Raw genomic sequence first — 24,745 nt, forward strand, 5'->3', positions numbered from 1 at the left:
GGGGGAGGTGCAAAACAGCTTGGGATGCTGGGAGACAGAGTTAACTTAAATCTGGAAGGGATCTGGGACAGAAGTTCAATAAACCTGGATGGATGTCACTTACCTAATTTAGGTTAAATCAGTTTTATCTTAAACTGGTTTCAGTCATTTTGAAAGTGGTTTTATATGTGCACTGAACTTCTGTTGTGTTACAGTGTTGAACTGGTTTCTGATCACTTACACCAGTTTATGTGTAACTTCTGTCCCTGGCCTTAAGGGAGTCCCCTTCCAATGATACCTGACAGAAAGGGATGCTTTTGTGATCAAGAGTATTGACAGCAGACAGTGCACTCAGATGGGTAGAGCTTCAAAGGCCAGGAGGCAAAAAAAAACAACCCATAAAACCCTTAAAACCCATAAAAACAAATGTTTTTTTAAAGCAACCATCATGTTTTTTTAAAGCATATCTAATTATTAAACGGGACATTATCTACAGGCTGGCTAAATAAAGGATCACCCTACTTAACTTGAGGTAGGTTCAATCCAACTTTGATTGTGAATTAATGATCTTAAGCTGAAGTTAAAATATAAATAAATATTTTCCATACAAGTGTAACACTATAACGACAGCTACAAAATCTGGATCTAAAAGTTACAAATTGGTACAGTAACCTTTTTCAAAATGCAGTAACTTTAATAATATTTAAGCTAAAATATAGTTTGCAATCCAATTAAAAAAAAATCTACAAATTTCTAGATCAATATATTTTTGCACAGGTAAAAAAGGTGACATAGATTACACGAACTGTTTTTCTTTTTGCTGGAGTTTTTTTTTGTTTTTTTAAATTGTGGTCTGTCAAAAGAAACTTACGGGAACACTACAATAACGTCATTAGCTCCTCCATGAATGCTTTAAATATAACAGTTAAAATACCTTCCCACAGTTACAACTGTAGGCTGTCTACAATGATAGACATCCAAGTTATTATAACGTAACTTTTGCAATTAAGCTTGTCAGCATTCACAGTACATATTTCTATTTTTAATCATTTCGATTTTTATCACAGAATATGTCCTTTGAGCCATGAACATAGCAAAAACTTGTAGTTTTATTACAAGGTAAGACCGCTATGTTATTTGGAAAGCCAAAAGAGCATTTCCTCTTGCAAAGATTTCATCAACATCACTTGGTTCAAAGTAGCTTCACAGACATTAAGACTGCAGAAGTTGCTTCAGGCACTACTTGTAGTATGATCAGTACTATACTCTTCACTCATGGAAGCAACCTAATAAAAAGTGACAATTATTTTTCGGTTGCGCGTTTTTTAAAAAAAAAATTCTTCACCCAATAAAAAACCAGAAGTTGACAGACTGATAACATTCATTACATTACCCTAAATATACATCATCTTGACTGTCAAAATCCAGCATGTTATTTCTTTTCCAAACAAAAATTCAAAGAAAACCATTATGTAACAGCATATAGAGTTTTCCGCAGCCTACTAAAAATATGTACCCCTGGTGATTTTATTCAGACAGAATGACCTCTCTTTTATCCATACTGAATTACAACATTTATAAGCTTGAGTGCAGCTACAGCATAGTATGAATAATATTCAATTATTCAAACTGCTCTCTAGCAATCTGAAATTTGAATACTCTGTTTCAGGAAATAACTATTCAGACATAAGTACAGTAAACTAACAGGACACATACCTCCAAATATTTAATTACAGAGGGATTATAGTCTATGGTTTTTCTGTTGACAGCTTTTCTCATCCGTTTCCCATCAAAGGTGAGTTGCTGCATTGCTTGTTGCTGTGCAAAATCAGGTCTCTTATAAAACAGCTGCCGAGGTGCCTGATGCTGGAACCTCGGCATATGGAAAAACCGGGGTGGAGAGCCGATTTCTGTGGCCATGGCGATCTTGTTTCTGAAAGAACAAAGAACAAAAGGTAAAATATGAGGTTGCTCCTTTAATCAAGATGAGATTCTGCTTTAAGTGTTTGGAAATGATAAGTCTACAAAACAGGTAAAATGGCTGGCAAATAAACAGGACAATATATATGAAAGAGTCTGTAAATCTATTCAAAGATTTTGGGCACGTGTTACTCTCACTTAACCTCAGTAATTACTGACCTCAACTCTGCAATTTGCAACTTCCAGTCTACTTCAATAAAATATCATGCATCTGACAGGAAACTGTGTGTGGTACCTGGTCTCAGCACAAACCAACATTTACCGTCTTTCCTAAAGACTACAAAATAGAAGTATGTTCCTAAATGAGCACAGTACAAAACAGAAAAGTGAGTAATTGGTTGAGAGACCAAGTACACCTATACAGGTTGTCCTAGGACTTATCACACAATTAGTTCCTGAAAACCACTTCTTAAGCCAAAACGTTGCAACTCGGAACTGATTTTCCATAGGAACAATGTTATAAATGGGTGATTGGTTCCTGAACCAATGCCCTATTTTCACCAAAATAACTCAGAATTTGGTACTCAAACAATTACAGATGAGTAATATAGCTACATTAATGTATTTATATTGTAAATAGCAATCATATTGATTTGGAAGGACTTATTTGAAGCGACTTTGCTGGACTTTTTGAAGGGTTCTTGGCTGGAGTCTTCTCAGGAGTTTTGGCGGCAGGTTTTTCTGGAGTCTTGTCTGCTTTCTTAAAGAAACTATCCAAGGAAGCTTGGACAGATGTTCTCCAGGGAGATGGGTGACACAGCAAACTTGTTTGCTGGCATGGCATCAGATCAAGCAATGTAAAGTTGAAACTGACATCACAAAGTTGAAACAGGCTGTCAACTTTAAACGTCGCAAGTGCCATCCGTTGCAACTCGAAACGTCTTAAGTTGAGGACTGCCTGTACACATGTAGCAAGGCTGCTCTGATGCACTATAATGACACTGATAGAGACTGCTAAAGCATAACAATTACAATGCTCCAGCAGACTCCAGCATCATGTGCATCAGTGTCCCATGCTGAAAAATGGCATTGAGGGCACTTTATCCAAAGCTTGTTCAACAAGCTTTAATTAAAGCACCCCTGCCACCATTTTTCAGTGCAGGGATGCTGATACATGTGATGCTCCAGATGCCCTAAGTAGAGCAGTTCTCGATACCGCTCTAATTATAGTGCCCCACGACCACCACCCCCATAGCGTATCTATAAATGCCCCAATTTTCATATGTGCTTTTAAAGACAAAAAAAATAACATCATTGCTGTGTACATTTACAGTCTTAATTACCAGGTTGAAGAGCATAATTGTTTTAATTTTCTAAGATTTGTAAATGGTCTTAATAGGAAAACACTTAACCCCACAGCCCAAAACAAACATTCCCCACTAATATCAGCAAACTGACCAATGCAGTATTCAGAACCAGAGAGTGAATCTTTAATAATTTTCATTCTTTTCTATGTGCATGTTTCTCATATTGGATAAACTACATTAACTCCGAAGAGTTAGATTTTTAAAATTCTCATACAAATATTTTCTGTAAGACTGAAAAAATGTTTTATGATACAAATGATCAGTGTCCCTTTGAAGTTGGAAGAGCAATTACTAGAATAATAATAAAAAGAATTAACCGACTTCAAGACTTAATTTCACATGACAACTATCAAATTCTAGAATTCTGCTTGGATTTTAAACACTTAAGAACATCTCCCTACAAAGTGTATAGACAGACTTAACTGAATGGGTATCCTTTGATAGTAATACAATGGAAGCTATTAATTACAGAGCGATTCAAGTGTAGGAAAACTGCTCTAACTTTAACCCTGCTTCATTCAGGGTCAAAAAATTATAACCATTTAGCTAACTTTACCCTGGGGTGGCCAAACTGTGTCATACATATGACAAATAGCACAGGCAGCAGCTGTGTGTAGCACACAAACACTCAGTAAAAAGGAGGCACCAAAATGGGGGCAGGAGGGCTGGCACCTCCAGCCATGGAGAAGAGAAAAGGCAGGATACTGTTAGACGGGTGTCAGGTGTCACTGCCAAGAGTCAGGTTAACCTTCCCTGGCTTTGTAACCTCGCTCTCCATAAAACTGCAGCGCTGACATTTCTCTCTCAGCAGTGTCCTGCCTCAACTCCACTCCCCATGGTTAGATACTTTAGCCTCACTGTCTCTATTCAAGTGCCCTCTATCAGATACATCTCAGAGGAGTGGGAGTCAGCAGAGCAGCACTTGGAAAAGAGGCAGAGGTTTAACTTGTAGCATGCCTACCAAAAGTTTGGCCACCCTTGTCTTACCCATACAGACTCATGGAGATATAACAATTAGAAGGTTTCGGGTGCTGTAAAACTTACATTTGTTCTTAGCGGAGGACCTCCTCCCTCCTAAACACTCCATTGCAATGCAAACATTTTGGGTTACTGCAGCACAGTTGCTCCCCATGATAGGATAACTGCTGAGACTGATTTTTTCCCTTAAAAAAAAAAAAAAAAGGAGCACCCGAACATTTTGCAAAGGATTCCCAAACACACAAACAAAATTTTAACTAAGGACCTAATAACCTTTTCTATGACTAACAATTTAGAAGTGCTTCATGGTGGGGTGGGCAGCAGGGGGGGCACCTGAAGTGCCAAGTTGAACTCTACTTATTCTGTAGTTCTACTGGTATTGGAAGATTTAAAAAAAAATAAAATGTACACATTTTCAAATTAAGCAGACACAACTAAATACAGACAAGGGACAGTTGCAGAAGAGGGTGGCATTTATACAGTTGCATGTTAGAGCAGAACTGAATGTTAATATTGGGATATGCCTAATGAAAGCAACACAAAAACAAAAGAGGATTTCTAGGCCTTCCTCCTCCTTCCAAGAGAAGAATCAAAACAGCAAGTTTCTACAACACAGCAGCCAATAGACTTCTTTCGGACATCAGACACACTACCTAAAATATCCAAGCAGCTAACCATTAAATACCATAAAACCTGGATGTATAAGGAAAAGGTCAATCAATATTGGTCCGATCAATTTAAGACCAAAAGAAATTCAAACCAGAGAATGTCTAAAGTCACCTTTAAGTACTTTGAAATGAGAGGGGGAATGTCAAAGTTCCTCATCTCATCTAGTGGGCATTTCTAATATTCCAAATATGCTCCCAGCATTTTGTCTGATTCTACAGACATACACAGAAGAAACTAACCCAGGTGAGTCAGCTCTTACAGATTTTTAAACTTTTAAACTCAGTTAGCAGTATGCACTTCAAAAGTCACATTTTTATAAATATCTACAGCCACACCTCCCTGTAGACCAGGACCAACCAAGGGAATGAATATGAAGCAGAAGCAGCCACAAAGATTTTTTTGTGCAATAGTCACAGTACCCAAAGGGAAACATGGACTGAGTTTCAGAGATCCAAGATGCACAGACCACTACTTCACCATTATGGATAGAAGTCCAGTACAAACCAACCTTACACTTCAACTCTGTAAGAGCTCAGGAAAAAAGAACTTCAAATCCTAACTTATAACAACTAGAATGTGATTAAAGAGGAAGCACATGCTTTTTGGGGTTGCCCAAACATTTAAAAATCAGTCATGTTTTAAAAAAATCTACATATATTTACTCAAAGACAACAGTCTGTTTGCAGAAATACTCCAAGCCTGCAACTATTTTCTGAATGGAAAGCTAACAATGAAAAAGAAAACCCTTCAATTACAAATATGGCTCAATAAAACATTAGAAATGAAATGGAACACAGACTGGACTAGATGTTCCCAAAACCAGCGAGGAGTATATGGCTTAAATCAATGACTTTAATTATCACTTGACATACAATCATCATTAAGATAAGACTAGCTTGGATTATATCTAGAGACCTATTTAAACCGTGGTTTTGCGATTTTCATGGAAGCCATGAAAAAGTGATCTCCGCAAAAAATGGCATTGGCCACAAGCTCCTAGAAAATAAAGCTAAATAATAAATACATATAATAATAAACTTAATAAAAATTAAATATTAGCTTCCCCAGTAGGAGCCAGCAATCCTTGGTGCCACTGAAGCCCAGCCTTGCAGACCACCTGGGAGGGGAAGGTGCTGGCTGCCAGGGCAACAGGAAGGACAGTAGCCCCTTTGTGCCTTTCTGCCAATCAGCATTGAAGGGGCAAGGCTTCTCAAAGGACAGCCAGCAGTCAAGATGGTGGCTGCTCCAAAATCCCCTTCCCTGGGGCCTCTTGGCCAATCAGCACCAAGGGAAGGGGCCACTGTGAAACGCCTGCAAAAATAGCTCTGCGTACTGACTGGGCCATGAAATTGCCTCATCTCACTGCAAGTTAGGGAAGTTCCTAACTGTATCTAGGAAAGTGAAATATAGGTATATGTACTGAAATCCTTCCTTTACCTGCCTCTTAAACTACCTTACCCCTCTCACTCGAAATCACAGTTAATCTCTAGCACTTCACTCCCGTATCTGGTCTCTTCTGAATCCACTGTCTTCTTGCTGTTTAGTATTCCAACTGTTTTTCCTACTTTCTACATATTAAATCCTTTACCTATATCTTCACTACTTTTACTTTACTAGATGTTTCTCACCTACGTGGCTACAGATGTTAACAACTTTATGAAAATATCTGCTTGTTTTCTGTATAAAAACAATTACTCATGAACTTCTCTCAAATAGTTATATATCCAATTGCTCATTTTATATACATGATATCATAAACATCCGCAACATCTCTATTTTAGATGTACAGGTATTAGCATTCTAATCGGCAAATTTTCCAAGAGTACACAAACAAATTTTAGAAAAAGAAGATAGGTTTCTTGTTCTGATCAGTGGTCAAATGCTGAAGCAATAGCTCTCTGGGGAATTAACTTCTAAGTGACATGGAAGAGCCTCTTTCAGGTAAATACTGGTTACCTAATTTTCTAAGCAGTCGGTATCCTACTTATATTTTGGTAGGAGTTCCCTCAAGCTAAGCAGCAGGATAAGCTAACATGAGTTAAAAGGTTAACTTCACATTACATTTACAACAAATGCAGAGAGCATCAGAAACCTCACCTGTTACCAACAGAACAGCTGGAAATAGAGCTTTAGACCAGAGGCAAGAACAACCCAGCTCTGGTCCAATGCAGGCTGGGTGACTTTCGGGGTGCAGGTGTGGCAGAGGGGCCTTCCCTGCACCCTGACTGGAACCACACAGCTGGGAGCTATACCTGTATTGCCACTGTTCTCCCAGCTTCCCTGCTCCCCAATAGTGGTACAAGTACAGCTTCCAGCTGGAAGGGAGTTATGTGAAAGCTGGAAGCTGCTTCCACACTACTACTGCAACCTGGGAAGAAGGGGTGCACAGGGAAAAACAGTAGCAGAATGGGCACTGCTGACAGCTCCCTGGCCCTGATGCATCTCCTCTGCTCAAATCCAGCATGAACATGGCCATGGGTACAGGCAAAGCCCTGTGGTGTCATGGGCCAGATCCAGTCTGCAAGCCACACAAGCATTAGGGGGTAAGGTGCACCAAAAGATTTTTTTGGGCCGATACCAATCCGATTGCTGATATGCAGCCAGGCAGCTTGGCGAGCAGCACCTGGCTGATAAATCTGTGGGGGAGAATGGGTGTGTGGCAGCAGGGGTGGGGGCACAGATTGAGGCTACTACAGTGAGGGCGGGAGTGGGGGGTAGGACAGGCGCTGCCCAGCCAGTGAGTAGCGGAGTGCAGGATGGAGCCACAGGCAGCCTGTCTGGGGGCACAGGGAGCTGGGGGGGGACAGTTTCAACTGCTTGGTGCACCCTGGGGGAAGCATGAAGGGGCACATGCCCCTGGATCTTTGTGCAGAGCAAGGGCGAGCTGCCACTGAGGGCTGGGACTGTGCACAGAGCAGGCAGCGACACTGGGAAAGGGGTTCGGAGGCAGGGAGTCTATGGCAAATTCTGGGGTGTCTATGGCAAACACCTCATAAAACCCCCTGCCAGCACTGCTGCCACCCACCCTGAAGGTACCCCCGACCCAGCCCCCACCCCCCAGGAAAGGCCCAGAGCTGCTCCCAGTCCCAGCCCACAACAGCAGCCCACTCTCGCCCCACACACAGATCTGGGGGGCACTTGCCCCTCTGTGCACCAGCGGCAGGAACCGCCCCTCCCCCCGCAAGCCCTCCCAGATGAGGCACTCACAGCTCCGTCCCATGGCCCCCACCCCCGCCCAAGCCACACCCCCACTCCTTCCCTCACTACGGGCACCTCAATCTTCCCCCCTTCACCCCTTCTCCCCCACAGACTTACCAGCTAGATACTGCTCTCCAAGTTGCTGGGCTGCACGCATGCACATAGCATTTAGGTTAGTGACATTATCTGTCACATAAGCCAAAAAAAGCCAATTGCCAATAACGTCAATTTTACTTTTAATCAGTACCAATACGGTATGAACTGATGCATCAGAGCACCTCTAACAGAAATGCCCATCTCCTGGCAGAAACTACAAACATACAAGCATTCATCCAATTTCTCCCGGGGGAAACCCGTCCCTCTGAAAGAAACATCTTCCAGGTCGGAATTTAGAAAGTCTCCCCTGTGAAATACTCTCTCACAAGAATGAACTCCAGTATGCTACACCATTCCTCTCCCAAACTGACATGGGAAAGCAATCACAGACTCATAGATAAACAGGATTGGAAGGGAACTCCATAGATCATCTAGTCCACCCAACTGCCTGAGGCAGGATCATCCCTATCCAAACCAACCTATACAAATCCACTGTTAAACCTCTTTAGCAAAACTAGTCAACCCTGGCACAGCACCAGACTTAACACCCTAACCTGCCACAGGTAAACCAGGAGAACCACAGCACCCATTATCCTGCTCTCTCAAGAAGAGGGCCATGTCCCCTGCTAGAGGAGGCCAAAAACCTCACATACCAATCTCACCATGGGTAAAATTCCTTCCTGACCCCAAATATGGAAATAGTCTGACCATGAGTGGAGGGGCAAGACCCTCTAGCCAGGAATCTCCAGAACATTGGCATGTTCCAGGCAAAATCCCAAGGCTTGGCTACCTACAACCAACACCCAATGCCTCTGAGAAAGGCTTAAAAAAAGAAACATAAAAAAACCCCTGACATATGTAGCATGTGGGAGGGCCAGAGCGGGGATAAGGATAGAAAAGTCCCTCCCAGCTCCATGCAGTATCCAGCAAAACCCAGAAACATGGGAAATACCAACACTAGAACACAGGCATAGCTATGCCTAGATCAGGGGTCAGCAACGTTTTGGAGCAGAATGCCAAAAATGCCCGCAATTTTGACTTTTAAGATGTTGGCGTGCCAAGGACAGATGGTGGGGAAGCTGCAAGGGGCCAAATCCTTGTTGTGGCAGTGCAGTCCTGGCCCCTTCCCCACTGTCCACCTTGAGGCATGCATTCACCCACCGCCAGCAACAAGTCAGGGCTCTGTGGACTCCAGTGCAGCTGCTTGCAGCTTCCTGATTGCCTGCCACAACCAGCCTGGGCTCTGGGCAGGCCCCTGCTGCCTGCCAGAGAGCCTGGGGCTTTCAAAGCAGGCAACTGGGAGGCTGCAAGCAGCTGTACTGGGGTCTGCAGAGGCCCAGCCTGGCTCACTGGTGGTGGTGGGTAAACGCACAGTGGCTGAATGCCAGGGAAGGGGCTGGGACTGCACTGCCACAATAAGCATTAGTCTCCTTGCAGCTTCCCTGCCATCTACCCCAAGGCACACATACCAAGCAAAAGGCATTTGTGTGCCACACTCTGGCATGCACACCAGGGGGTTGCTGACCCCTGACCTAGATCATCCCTGACCATTGGCTATCCAACTAGAGAGTCCACAGCTTCCCTAGTCATCTATTCCACTCTCACTGTTCTAGACAATGAAGATACTTTTCCTGATATTCAAATTTAAACCTACTTTGATGCAACTTAAAGCCATCGGTCTATATCCTACTTTGTACAGTAAGAAAAGAAAGGCGTTTTTCCTTTTCTTTATGGAAACCCTTCAAGAATTAGAAGATTACCACTGTGTCCCCTTCTCAAGCACCTTTTGCACAAGCTGAATGCCAAGTTCTGCAACCTCTTTTTGCATGACAACTTGCCTTCCAATCTCTTATCATTTTTATCATCCACTTCTAGACCCTCTCCAACTTCTGCATACCCTTTTTAAAATGTGGAGCCCAGAACTGCATACAATACCATAGGTGAAGCCTAACCAGTGCAGATCAGAGAATCACTATCACCACCTTTGTCTTGCACCTAGTGCTTCTACTGATGCATCCCAAAACCACATCTGCATTTTGAGAGGCTGCACCACACTTTAGACTAGGGCTGGATTCATAGGACCAAGGGATTTTATTTGACTCATGGTGGGTTCCTTGGTCCCACCTAGACGAGGCACAAGGGGGCAGCCAGGACCCTGGTGCATGCAGCCAGTCCCACCACCCTCAGGTACATGGCAAGGTGGGGGTGGCATGGCAGCCAGACTTGGCTTCCTGGCAGACCCTGCAAGAGTGACACACTTCCAAGCTGCCACTCCCAGTCCACCCCACAACCCACCTCTGAGGGTGCTGGATGGAGTAGGCAAGGGTACCTCCATGGGCAGGGTACACTCAGCTGGGCAGACAGGATGGGGATGCGGGCAGGCAAGGAGGGAAATCTGGGAGCAGAACAGGCACCCAGAGCCAGGATCACAGGTTGGTGACAGCAAGGGTGTGGGGCTGGGGCAGAGCCTGGGCACTTAAGGTGAGGCTAACAGGTCTGTAGTTCCCTGGAATGGATAAAAAAAAAAAAAAAAAAAGCCAAAACTTCCTGGGCGACTGTCCAGTCTTGGGAATGGAGGGGAGGGGAAGAATGGCACCATTGCTCCTGATTCCTCCCAATCTGATCTGGGTGGGGAACACAGCTGCTGCCACTTGCCAGACCAGAAGTCCCCAGTCTGGGGAACAGGTGAGGGGTTTACCCCACTGCTCCCTTCCTTCTGCTCCACTCCCCAGACCATTTTGCTTTGCTGGTCCAGTCTGGGCAGATAGTGGAGCAGTAGGGCAATATTCCTTGTGCTTTGCCAGACTAGGGACTCCCCAGTCTGGGGACCTGGGGACAAGGGGGGCATTGACCTGCTGTTCCACTGCCCTCCCTTTCCGATCTATAGAAAGAGAGGAAATACTGAGAAAAGCCCCCACCGCTTCTCCATACTGGGGAATCCCTGGTCTGAAGAAGAGGCTGGGAGCAGCAATAGCTGCCCCACTCCTTTTTGGGACCAGTCTAGGGGGGTAATGGGGCAACACCTCTGCCAATTCTCCAGACTGAGGACTGCTCTGGTTCTGGTCTCTACCCAGTCACCGGATTGGGGGAAAGGAAGGAGTTGAGCAGCCACTGCTCCCATGCCTTTCCCAGAGTGGGGACACCTGTACTGCTCCCTCTCCAAGAAATATTTCTAGCTGTAGAAAATTGGAAATTTCATAGAAATTCACACTTTTTTTTTTTAAGTGTATAATGATGCAATGATCACAAAGCAAGGAAAAACATTCACAATTTTATGTCCAAATTGTTGCAGCCAGCTGATAGTCTCAAGTGTAGTATTACGCAGATGCAAGAGAGTTCCATTAAATGCATGGAGAGGCCATTCAAAGGTGATGTGGTTTTAAGTCTCAAAAGGGGTGCCACAGTTGCAGTTTAGTAAGCTACTCCAGACGCTTCAGCATAACAGAAATCCACATGCTATGTCCTATCCTGATTTGGTTTAGAGAAGACCAAAGATATCTAGGGAAAATCAAAACCAGCTGGTCTAATGGTGGGGTTTGCAATAATTCTGTATTAAGGGGTGAATTGAGCCACTGTTTGAAATGAACACTTGTTCAAACTCTTAAGGATGCACCAGAAGTAACAAAGAACACTGGATTTTCAGCATATGTTATATAAAGCAGGTATGTGATTTTTTTTCCCCATTTTTCTTTTTTCTTTTTTTTGAGAGGATGATATATCATTTAATTATAGTCTACAGATCAGGTTACATATAATATACCTCTCAATCCACACATAGCACAAGTAGCAATAATCTATGTGCACAAAGATTAAGAGTAAAGCATGTCCTGTACTATTATAGATAAGATGGTTATTAGAGGTGCACCAGTACATTGGTTCCATACTGGATTAGCACTGATAAAAGGAAAACTGAAAGCATCAGCAATCAGCCTTTTTGGCTGGTGTACCTGACCAGGAGCACACCATGGCAGTGTGGAGAGCAGCTGGATCCAGCTGGTTAGTTTGTGGGGGAAGGGGGGACAGATCAAGGGGCCCACAGGGAGGGAGGGAGTGGGGCTGGGGCAGAGGCAGGCACTGCACAGCCAGGATGGGGCAGGGCACAGGATAAAAGCTGCAAGCTGCTTATCTGGGAGGCAGCTCCAGCCGCTGCGTGCACCCCAGGAGTTCATGGGGGCACATGCCCCCCTCCAGATCTGTGCGCAGGGCAGGGTGGGCTGCTGCTGCAGGCTAGGGCTACATCTGGCTCTTCCTGGTGGGGGCTGGGCCAGGGCTGCGCTCAAGATGGGCAGCAGCAGCACTGGGAGAGGGGGTTGGGGGGAGCTATGGCAAATTTTAGGGTGACTCCAGGCCCCCATAGTCCCCTCCTAGCATCAGTGTTGCCCACCCCTGGCGCAGCCCAGGCCCCCCACTGGGAGGAGCCTGGTGCAGCCCCAGCCCACAATGGCAGCCCATCCTCACCCCACACGCAGATCTGGGGGAACCCCCCCATGTTTCCCCCAGGGTGCATGTAGCAGCAGGACCTGCCACCCCTACCCATACCCCCCAAATAAGCCACTCATGGCTTTGTCCTGTGCCCTGCCCCTGCTGTGCAATGCCTGCCCCAGCCCCAGGCCCACTCCCCACCTCACTGCTGGGGCCTCAATCTGCTCCCCCACCCCAAACACACACACACCCCTTCCCCGACAACAGATTTACCAGCCAGATGCTGGTCTCCATGTTGCCCGGCCACATAATCAGCAATCGTATCAATATTGGCCAATATGGCTCCTTAAAAACTGGTTATCGGTATCGGCCCAAAAAGTCTCTATCAGTGCACCTCCTAATAGCTATAGCACCACATTCTGAGGTTGCTCAACCTTTGCCATGAGATCTTGTTCTCAGTTACTTATCATTTGAGCTGTAGAACTTACGTATTTGCCAGTCTGTCACAGGCTGCTTTTTGGGGGACAAACTGAAGACCGATTCAAGCAAAAAGCCAGGAAGGGGAGATTAGAGAAAGTTGGGCAAGGGGATTCGGATGAGAAGCCTAGAGGTACAGTGATGTGGAGCCTGACATGAGGAAGGATGAGAACAGGTTGGAAGTAGTAGGGCAGAAGGAACCACGGTGGGGAAGAAGTAGACAAGAAGGTTTCTGTGAACTACATTCCAAGAGCCTGGAACAGAACCCAAGATAAAGTCTTACTGTTCCTCTGGTGTCACTAGCAAGGAATGTGTTTGTCCCTCCTTAGTGGTGGTTCAGTGAGGATGATGGCAATGACAGGTTATCAAAAAAACTCTATTAGCTCAACTGGCAGAGATCCATGAAGTGCATCTAAAAGGTACCAGTCTTGTTAATAACTGGTGAGAGTATCAGTACAATGACAGTCATGAACAGTTTTTTCAGCTTACTTTGTTGAACACACACACAAGCCAAAAGCTATGTTAGAACATTATTTTAAAAAGTGTACTCATACAGTTGCCATGTCATAATACAGATCCTTTATATATAAATTACTCAGGTTGAAAAGACATCGAGAGTAATCAACTCTGAAATCTTAGTAATGTTCTTTTAATACAGTTCTTAGAGTATAAATAGATTTATGCAAAATAGATGCATCTTGCAATATGTTCCAAAGGTCAGTACACTTGGGCCAAAATCACTAATTTTAAACTAACAAACTAAATTAAACTAAGCCACTCAAACCAAAACAAGTGCTCACAGTTTTTTGCATCAGTCAGTAGCACTGGTTTAAACATACATGATATTAAAAACAATTATAAATATTCACGTGGACACAAATCTTAACTTCTGAACGATGTATTATATTATGTTTAATGTGGCTTCTGCAAAGTCTCAAAATATTCCATATGAAATGCTATCATTGCCAACAACTAAAAATTCCTCCTAGCTACCATCTAAAACACCATTAGGATGGAAGGGAAAAGAGGGCCTGCAAAATCCCATTTTAACAGGCTTCATATTTGTTGCTGGAAAATAGACATGTGAAATAGGAAAGTTTCAAGCAGAAGCTCGATAGTGTAGCAGATACAGTAGAATTGCTATTAATTACTTACACTGCATTGTACTTGGGGACCTTAATTATGGACCATGACCGCCAGAATAACTGGCACTGTTCAAAGGACAACTTTCCCTAACTTGTGCAGCTTATAAACAAAGTGTAAAGTAAAAGCACATCCTTAAGGGTTTTCTTAAGGGTAAATCCATTGTTTTCTTTATGGTAATGAAGTTTCTTGCTCACTGTTTGAGAAACTTTGGGGGAAGGGGGAATGGGCGGAGACAGGCACTGCTATTCTGCACATCACAAGTTCAATAGTATTGCATGAAACTCGCACCAGTTTTAACATTTAGAAGCATGGATGAAGGCTCCAACACATATTAAAGAATTTCTTTTTACCTCATCCCTTGCCTTCTCCCCATGTTTTTAAAGACTGGGCTACACCAAAAATTTCTGTTAAAACAGTAATGTCAGCCAGGAGGGCCATTTTGCTCTTACAATTTTATGCAGGCAAAAGCCCTAATATAGTCATAATTATACTAGCGAGAAGTACTTTAACTATTCATAGCTATTTTTGTTCAGGGAACTGACATGGGATAACAGAAATTTTCAACCGGGTCCTGTGGCACATACGGGTGTCATATCCTTTTAAGGGTGCCACTGGGTGTCACATAGTATTAGGTGTGTTAACAACTACATGATTCATAAGATACACCCAAAAACAGAAATCCACAGTATCAAAAACATTCTGAGCTGTTGTGGTCAGAGTTCTTTGCAACAGCAAAACCATTTTATTATGTGTCCATACTCAAAAAAACAAGTGAAAGCTAATAGCTGGCATTTTCTAAGGGGTGCCTTGAGTCTAAAAAGGTTGAGAACCACTGAGCAATACGCATCATAAAAGCATTCCTTCCCTGGCAGAAACTGCTATACTGACAAATTCTAGCTCTAGTACAAACTAGGGCTAAATTAATTGTGTTCACCTTATTCTCCGTTTATTACATTTTGTTATTGTTCTGCCTACAAGCTCTCTCTTTGATATCTGGAAAAAGTATTTGCCTGTAGAGACTAAAGTCCCTCTTCCCCCACCCCTTTTTTCTCCCCCTTTAAGCTTTTATAAAGTTCTTGGGGAAGAAAATTTCCTAGACCACAAACTGATCCCCCACCCTGCTTGGGAATCTTATTTCTTTTGTCTGAGAAAAATTGTAAAGAGAACTTCATCTCTCAGAAGATGAATTATGGGCTTTTCAATCTGTTTAGAAGGTTTCTTTTTTCAAGCTGTAAAAAAAGTGAGGTGTCAACTAGATGCGCTTTCTGTAGTGCACCCTTTTCTCCAATTTAGACAGAAAGAGCTGGTCTGATCTGACTGAGGATCTGAAAGTGGAGAACCTAGTTAAATTTACAAATCTTTTTTTTTTTAAATATGAAATCACCAGGTGGAGTTTCAAAGGAAGAGCCTTCTCATAGTTATGTAAAGTGTACTCTCCGTAGCACCTGGGGATACACGTTTTAAATACTTAGCATTAGCTGCCATGCAGAGTCTCTCTCTTTCAAGTACAAGAAATGTAATCCTCAGGTAAGCCTTACTTCAACTAAAGTTTAGCATTTATATACATTACTTTTCCCCTGCACTGTTGAGTGCTGGAACAGACCTGAGTCTACAAACAGAAAGAATGCACTATGGACTTCAAAATGCAACATATTTTAACCAATATCCCTAGGAAAGCACTAGTATATGTTAAATACAAAATTGGCACCAACAAACCCCACTGTACTTCCTTAAGACAAATAGCTGTGTTCATTATAACCTAAAAATTAGGTAATCTCCAATATTTGTCTACAGCAGCAGTTGGCGACCTATGGCCTGTGGACACAGGACTTCAGCAGTACTTGCCTTCCCCATGCCAGCATGAGGAAAAGTGGTGGTGGTGGGCACAGGGAAAGGATAAGGGAAGTGCCCACTGCTGCTACTTCTCACTGCCCCGCCACCATTTTTCCTTAGTGGTTGGGTTTTTGAACTGGCCTGCTTACCCGCTGGCCCAACTCTGACCTAGGTCAATCTGGCCAGCAGCCTTTAAAAGGTTGCCGACCCCTAATCTAGAGGGTGAAACACATTACTGGCAGTAGCTCAGTTTCCCAAGTCCAAGGACTTTACATAGACCAGTCACTGTTTACCTGTAAGAAGCATACTGAAAACAACTCGCTCCCTCCCCCATCTTTGCAGGATAGATTTTTTTAAATTTTCTTTCTGGAGCACAAGTAAAAAATGTCACAGTTTCTGGAAGGATCAATCAGAGGAAATGATAATCTAAAAGCATGATTGTGCAGTTATGACACTGATTTGTGACTCAAACCTCAATATAACTTTCAAGACTGCCATAGACATGTTGAGGTTGGCCAAATTATCATAGTTGTTCTGTGCTTCAATTTCCTATCAAATTGAAAGACTGGAAAAAATTTCCGAAGGCAGCTACAACAACCAGGAATCCGATAAACCTAAATTTATAGTAAGAGACATAGGAAGCTTAATTTACTTTGATTAACAAACACAGTGTTTTACTGTAGCTTCATTATAGCCCAAAGTACCTACCTGGGTAAGAGATTTGGGACAAGACCACTGTATAATCTAGCAGAAAAGGCCTCAGAACTGATGGCTAGAAAAGAAAACTAGACTGGAAACAAGTTGCAATTGAGCACTGAAACAGCTCATAAAAAATGTGATGGATGGAAGTTAAGGATTCGATTCAGGCATAAAAGAAATCATAGGACATGTGTTATGCAAACTAGATGAAAATTATACCAACTGGATTTAAAACCAGATTATGATGTACCTTAGCATAAAATGCTTAACAGAACTTACTATCCTTACAAAGTTGAGATTGGTTTTGGCCACATGTGAGATATACAATTTATTGGATTTGGCTATAATAATCAAAACAGGAACTGAACAAATTGATATCCCACGTGGTAAGACCGTGTTGTACTGTAATAAATAGCAGTAGCATATGCAAGTAAAGAGGGAAAATTATGGTAGTGTAGAAAACTCCTCATTTTAATAATGAAAAACTTCAGTCTCTGCTTTCCAGGAGTACAGAGATAATTAGCTGTGTTAGTCTGAAGACATGCCGAAAGTTCAGCAGAGCAGCACCGTAGGGTTTTTTTGTTTTTTGTTCGTTTGTTTGTTTGTTTGTTTTTTACACGTGCTGGGGGAAGGGAGTAGAGGGGGCATTTATTAAAGTGGCTCCCAGAGCCACTCTAATTAACGAGCCCGCAGCATCTTGTGCATCGCCTCTGCACTTCAAAATGGTTGTGGGGCCACTTTAACTAAAGCTTATCAAACAAGCTTTAGTTAAAAGCGCCCCCACCACTATTTTGAAGCATAGGAACGCTGATGCATAAGACAGAGGCTGATTGGAATGCACTAATTAGTATGCTCCAGCAGACTTGATTAATCAGGTCCACTTCAATGTGCTGTAATTAACAGCAGGTCAGAGCAGCCTCCCCACACGCACGCAGGGTTCCATAGAGACAGGTTCAGAAAGGGCCAGGCTTTTGTAGACAACACCCGATTTCTAAATATATACTCTAAATATACATTAAAACCACCAGTTCCACACAGCATTACATACACATATAACATTTAAACAATATTGCCCCTGTCATGAATGCCTGTAAAATATTGGACACGTGAAGCAAAAAAAGGCATTTGGCAGCTTTGCTACTTCCAGTTACTTTATTCAGAAGAAGAGAATTCTAATAAAAGCAAACGGCATTATGGCTCATGCACTGCCTTCAGAAGTCTAAAAAATATTTCTTGATCATGTTAGACTGAGATATTCTGTCCCAAACTTAACACCTTCATCCTACTCAGACACATATAAGCAAACTTGTTTGACATGAGTCTCTACAATTCCTATCCCAACATGTGGAAATAGAAGTTTCACATTAATGTTTATGCAGCCTTTTATTCAGTCCCATCCCTAAGTGAAACACACACGCGCACACACACACACACATTGACCTACTTTTAGTCAAAGAAAGTTACAATCCTGTGTCTCAGTGCCAGAGGGAGCCAAAAGTGGAAAAAAAGACTAACTCAAGCAGCACAGAAGGGGGATAACAAGGTAGTCTAACAAATTTTACTAAACAAAATGACTAATAAATCAAGATGACAATAGGTGTTTCATACAAATGCATGCTCTCATAAAAAATTCATCAGTCAAAGCATGTTTCCTGAAACAAGTATGTTCAGATGCTGCTAAACTGAGGTAGGGTACAGAAGAGCTCCTTTGGTTCTCTCCTTCAGTGCCCAGGAAAGTTCTGTTTGCTGGCTTCAGGTGATGTTTCATCTTCCTGGAGGTAGCTGCAGGCTCTTAACCACAAAAACAATCTCTTCATGACTTAAGCATACCACAAGCACCTTAAGCAATGATAAAAGTGGTTCAGTACATTGGATATTTTTACATTTTAGAATGTTTTAACTTCACAACTGAGAAAAAATAGTAAGAAAGTAATGTGCTAACAATAAACCCATGAAGTTATTGTGAAGAATGTGAAAGATACAAGTATATCTATTAGTATTCTACAGGTGTTTTAGAATAATCATATAAACAGTTTGCTGCCTGCATTCAAAAGGTTTAACTTGTGCAGAAACCCACCTTACTTCCTGAGAAAGGCAAAAGTATACTTAGTTAACTTAATAACTAGTATTCAACTAACAATACAGGTGACAATGCCTTTGAAGTTTTGCAGCTCATCATGCTGAGCCCAACGCCCCCCGCCTGGGTATGCGCGAGGCCCTACAAGTGGGAAAAAATGAAACAAAAAGGTCTAGAGAAGATAAAATAAACAAACCAAGCAAACCAAAAGTTGTCAAGGACATTAAGTTTCAGGAACAGACTTCATAAAATGGTGTGAATTAGCTGGATTTCTTTAAACTTTGAAGGGACTGTTAAGGTCCACAGTTAAGTATGCAAGTCTTACTGTTTTTCCTCTAAATCAGGGGTAGGTAAAGTCTGGCCCATAAGCTGGAGCTGGCCAGCAGCGGACTCCATTTCCCAGCAGCTCCTAGCCACATGGCTGGGGCCAGTTTCACTGGAGACCCCAGCAGCACCCCGCCATGACAGCACGGGCCCAGGGTTTCTGTGGAGACTGGCAGGTAGCAGCAGCACCAGCCTCTTCCCAGTTGGGGGGCTATGCTGCGGATGGGAGTGGGCAGGCTCAGCTGTTGTTGCCTGTGAAGGGCAGCAGCAGTGCTGGGAGGGGTGGCTACAGGGAATTTTGGGGTGGCTATAGCCCACCAAAACCCCTCCAGCACTGTCCCTGCTGGCAAGATGCATGGCAGGGCAGGGAGCTGCTCCAAAGGTAGGCTGGTATCTTGCAGCGGTGACAGCAGGGTCCAGAGCCAGGGCATAGCAACAATCTCCAGCCTGCATGCCCCAGGCACGGGTATGAGGCAGCAGATCACTGCTGTGCCCTGGCTTCAGACCACGCTGTCACCACTGCAAGGATCTGGGGCAGAGCTGCAATCCGCTGTCTGCACGTGTCTGTCCGAGGCATGCAGGCTGCAGGCTGCGACTCTGCCCTGACTCTGGACCATGCTGTCACCACAAAAAGATCCCAGCCCAGCTCCAGAAGAGCTTCTTAGCCTGCCACACACCCTGCCAGCACTGCTGGGGCCAGTCTCCACAGAAATCCCAGCCTTGCGCAATCATAGCATGGGTGCTACTGGGGTGTCCATGGAAAACAGCCCCAGCCACACAGGCAGGAGCTCCTGGCAAATGGCGTCCAGCCAACGGCTAGATCTGCCATTTTGCCCCCCTAACCCGACTCTAAATGTTATGCTCCCAAGGATAGATAAATTAAAAATTAAAGAAGAATCGGTGGTGTTATGTCCTACTCGAGCATTATATTTCTCAAAGGGAAATCTCTTGTAGCTGCTAATTCTGATTTGGCCTGCTGAGGAAAAGTAAATCAACTATTACAGCTCTCAGACCCCATCCACAAATGGGAGGACTGCAAGATGTCACACTGAGAGGACTGCTAGGTGCCCAGCTAGATGCTCGAGACTGGACCCCAGCTAGGTGCTTGAGACTGGACATGCGCCTAGCTGGGGTCGTTTGACCCCAGTACTATTTCCTGCCCAGGGCAGGGGGTCGGACTCAATAACCTACTGGTGTCTCTTCTGACCCTAACACCTATGAATCTACATCTGAAGAAATCAGACAGGGCTTGTTCCTTGAAGAGGTATTTTCAAGGGAGAAGAATGTTCAAAGGGGCAGATACCTTGTAACTGTGATAGGATTATATTTGTTTTAAAATTGCTTTTAAAAAGATGGACATTTATAATTGAGGTATCTCAAGGAAAATTAATTCTATCCCCAATGAGGCCTATCTAATTCATGCCCATCTAGAAAACATTATTTACTGGAGGGAAGTGCAAATTATTAGAGGAATGCATGACCAAGCCAGCTTAAAATCTCTGCAAGTTTCTGACAGGATAGAAGCTTTCTTGGTTCAGGAAAGATATCTGTCTGTACAGGAACAATCATAATTTAGGCTCCATTAAGATGATCATGATGCAACTGATCTGCTGCTGCTTTGTTGAATGTGTTCCCATTCCCCCAGTGATCCTTGGCAGTAACCAAAGGAGTACCTACAAGGGAGAGACCCCAAAAAATGATGTAGTTGACACTGAAAAAAAAGTGAGGGGGAGGGGGAAGGAGGGAATCCACTTGTGTCTGGAGCTGAATGCAAGAATAGGAATCCTTAAAGGTTACCACAAAACCTCCACTGAAACTGCTTGATGTACTGCAGATCAGCCTTTAGAGGATCCCACACTCCTAAAATTCTGACTTTAGGGCCTTCCTCCTAACCAGTCAGGTATCAAAACATAGGGAGTGAGAAAAAATACCAAGAAGTCCTACAGAAAGCCTTCAGAGTCCTGTGAACAAAATGCACATCCAGATATTGAGGAAGAAGCCTGGGGAGCTGCATCATTGCAGTTCCCCCCAAGCCAGACTGCAAAACCTCTCAACAGAGCAGGCTGCACTAGGAAGAAAATCCACTAAAGGAACCTACTGCTCAGCTGAGATTTGGTAAAGGAAGGAATGCATTAGTAAAGAGGATTTGCATAATTAAGAGAGAGAAGAGAACAAAACTGTGCCTCCAAACCCATCCGACTGTCCAAGGACACTTTTGATTCTATTCATACTATGAAGAAAACAAAAACAAACCAAATAAACAAACACCCTATGCAACTATATCAGCACGTAACACTGTTGCAATTAACGCCCCGGGAGCCAAAACCATAGCAATGACAGGAAGACATTCAAGGATTTTAATACTACAAATTTCAGGATTTTTTCAGCAGAAACATATAAACAATTTTAACTTGTCCCTACCCATTCAAGATTCACCTTTCCAAAAGGGAAAGAATATCTCCAGAAACAAGCATGTCTTTAACACAAAAATACTGAACAAAACATCCATAAGACTTCCAATTTGATCAAAAAGTAACCCTCCCCTGACCAGATACAGCCAGCAGCTGGGCCAGCAATATACTCCTCCCACTCAGCTGAGGGCTGGCCCTAGGAGAGGGCTCTCAGCCCACAGGTGGATGGCCCTGGGCATGATATTGTGCAGCACATCCATCTGCCATGTGCCCCTGGGCAGGGAGAACCACCACAGGTCCTTGCCGACTGGCAGCTGTCCAAGTCCAGGGGATGGGCAGGCAGGAAGCAAGTGCCACTTATGGCTTGGGGCGCCCGTAGATCAGCACCAATACAAGGAAAACGTACATTATCAGCTATTGACTTTTTTTGGCCAGTGTAGCTGATAATGTCACTAGTAAACACAATAAGCTTTCTAGTCGGGGCCCCAAACGCCACATGCATGCACACAACTTCATGCATGCAAATTGCCAGGAATGCAGATAGGCAGCATGCAGAGCAGCACCCTGCAGGTAAGTCTGTGGGGGAGGGAAGAAGCATGGGAGAAGGGGCAGATCATGGTCCCCAGTGAGGGAGGGAGTGGGGCAGGGGCTAGGCCAGGGGGCAGCGAATGGGACCCGGGGCCAGGGCAGGGAGCAGGACGGAGCTGCAGGTGGCTCGTCCAGGGGCACAGAGAGGGGGGGCAGCTTTCTGCCGCTGTGTGCACCACCCAGGAGAGGCATGGGGGGGCATATGCCCCCCCCATATTTGTGTGGGGGGCAGATGCAGTCTGCTTGCTGTGGGCTTAAGGATCCCCATTCTGCTGCCTTTCCCTTGGAAGCCCTGCACAGCTGCACATCCCCTGCCTGCCTTCTGCTGCCAGGTGGGCAGGGGGAGTGCAGCTGATGCAGAGCTCCCAAGGGAAAGGCAGCAGAGAGCCTTGAGCCCACAGCAGGTAGCCCGCATCCCCCCCAGCTCAGCTCCTCTTAAAAGTGTTCCCATGCTTAAAAATGGCAGCGACAATGCTTGAACTAAAGCTCATTTGACAAGCTTTAGTTTAAGTACCACCACCATTCTTAAGTGCCAGGACACTGATCCCCAGACGAGTTGCCCGTGGCTCTGTCCCACTCCCTGGCCCAGATGCCATTCACTGCTTTGCCTGGGCAGTGCCCCCATTCCGATCCCCAGCCCCACGCTCCCTCCCTCCCCATGGGGGCCTCAATCTGCACCCCCACCACGTCCCTTCTCCTGTATAGTCTTACCTGCAGGAAGCTGCTTGCCATGCTGCCTGGCTGCATTCCTGTAAATTGGCTCAGTATCAGCTGATATGGCTGGTTAATAATCGGCTATCAGTATCAGCCAACAAAATCTTTATCAGTGCACCCATAGTGGTGGCACCTGCCACTGCACTCACTCCAATTTAAGTCCTGTTGGTTCTCCCGACCAACTTTGCCTGGCTCCACTTCCCCAGATAACTAGTTACCTTCTTGCTGCAGCAGCCGTGTGATGCTGCAGTCGGGGTCCATGTCACCTCCTGGGCAGCCCCTGCTGGAATCACTCCCCTGCCAGCAGGCAGCACTGAGCCAGGTGGTAAATGGTAAACATTAAATGGTTAAATGGTAATTATATTTATACCATTTAACCTTTTACATCCCTAATAGAGAAGCAAGTATATTTGCAAAACAAGTTCACTTTAATAGCTCTATTATTTACTAACTAGATCACAAGATCTTCCATGAAATACATGCAATAACTTGAATTTCAACTTTGGAGAGATTAACTGGAAGAGGTCTGTTTACCAAAAGGAAGACAACTGATCAGGCTAAATTCCCTCTGACTTCAAAAATAATTTTTATCTATACACATCTTATTTGATTTCTGCTATGAAATAGGACACACAAGTTTAATATTAGTTTGTAATCTTCAGACAAAGCTTCTCCACTCATACTGTGCTGCCATCACACCAGTTAGATGTACCTGAAATATACATATTGTTGCTAAGCTTTTGAAAGAAGTGGACAAATTTACTCTAGAGAAAAATACACCTAACTGTAATTCTTGACAAAAATCAACACCTTGGGCTACCATACAGCTTTAGAGCATAACTCAAGTTTCAGCTGTTAAAGGGGCTACAGAAGCTAGCAGAAAGCAAAGGCATACTCTATGCACCTTCTCTTGGCTGCCCAGCTGGGATGGAAACTGATCTGATGTTACTCTGCCACTACCAGAGAGCCACAAAATGCAAGCAGATGCAAATGTGCTTTCTACTGGCTGCCACAGATCCTTTAACAGCAGGCACCTCCCAGATCATTCTGTCTTCCCTGCTACAAGAGATTATCCCAACAGAAAGCTTATAATGCAGACAAGCCCTAGCTAAGCATATCACAGTTTAAACACTTTCTTAAAGAGTTAGAGAACCTACATGTTACCAGGAATGGTAAAGCAGATCATTGCAAAAGTCTAAGGGTTTTCCACAACAGCTCTCTCATAAGTACCAAATTTGGCCTAAGGCTTTATCTTCACATACCCATTCAATGCATTTCAGGGGTCTCATATCAACTGTGGTGTGGCTCACTGATATACCCCAAGTATCTGTTTCTGTCCAAAACCAAATGTTACAGTCATTCCATTTCTGCTATTAAAAGTCAGAACCAGGATTTAACCTATAAAGGAGTCTAATGAGCTATTTCCTTAAACACCTACAGCTGGAAGCCACAGATAATAAAAATCCTTTTCAGACAAAGCACCACAGGTTCAGGGCCTAGACTAAGCCTTATTTTCTGTAGGTGCAACTACAAGAAAGTTTCCCTTGTGCTATTACTGTTTCATAGTTTCTAGGGTCGGAAGGGACCTGAGTAGATCACCTAGTCCGACCCCCTGCCATGGCAGGAAAGAGTACTGGGGTCAAACGACCCCAGCAAGGTCGTCATCTAACCTCCTCTTAAAAACCCCCCAGGGTAGAGGCCTGCACCACTTCTCTTGGAAGTTGGTTCCAGATCCTAGCTGCCCTGACCGTGAAGTAGTGCCTCCTGATATCTAGCCTAAATCTACCCTCTGCCAGCTTGTGACCGTTATTCCTGGTCACTCCTGGCAGTGCTCGAGGGAACAGGGA

At 44.0% G+C, this 24,745-nt stretch overlaps 1 protein-coding gene across 5 annotated transcripts in view; it reads right to left on the reverse strand.

The window, feature by feature from the left end:
- WDR33 (WD repeat domain 33) overlaps positions 1-4,424 on the reverse strand; it is an 81,915-nt gene extending 77,491 nt beyond the window's left edge. For all 5 annotated transcript variants that reach the window (XM_019542908.1, XM_019542907.1, XM_019542909.1 and 2 more), the window contains exons 1-2: positions 4,311-4,424; positions 1,696-1,912 (exon numbers count right to left, since the gene is read on the reverse strand). In XM_019542908.1, the coding sequence (XP_019398453.1) occupies positions 1,696-1,899 (204 nt within the window). In that variant the 5' untranslated portion in view covers positions 1,900-1,912; positions 4,311-4,424. The remainder of the gene's footprint in view (positions 1-1,695; positions 1,913-4,310) is intronic.
- Between the last annotated feature and the right edge of the window lie 20,321 nt (positions 4,425-24,745).

This window comes from Crocodylus porosus, unplaced genomic scaffold (assembly GCF_001723895.1).
Source record: "Crocodylus porosus isolate Cpor-Errol unplaced genomic scaffold, CroPor_comp1, whole genome shotgun sequence".
Lineage (NCBI taxonomy): Eukaryota > Metazoa > Chordata > Crocodylia > Crocodylidae > Crocodylus > Crocodylus porosus.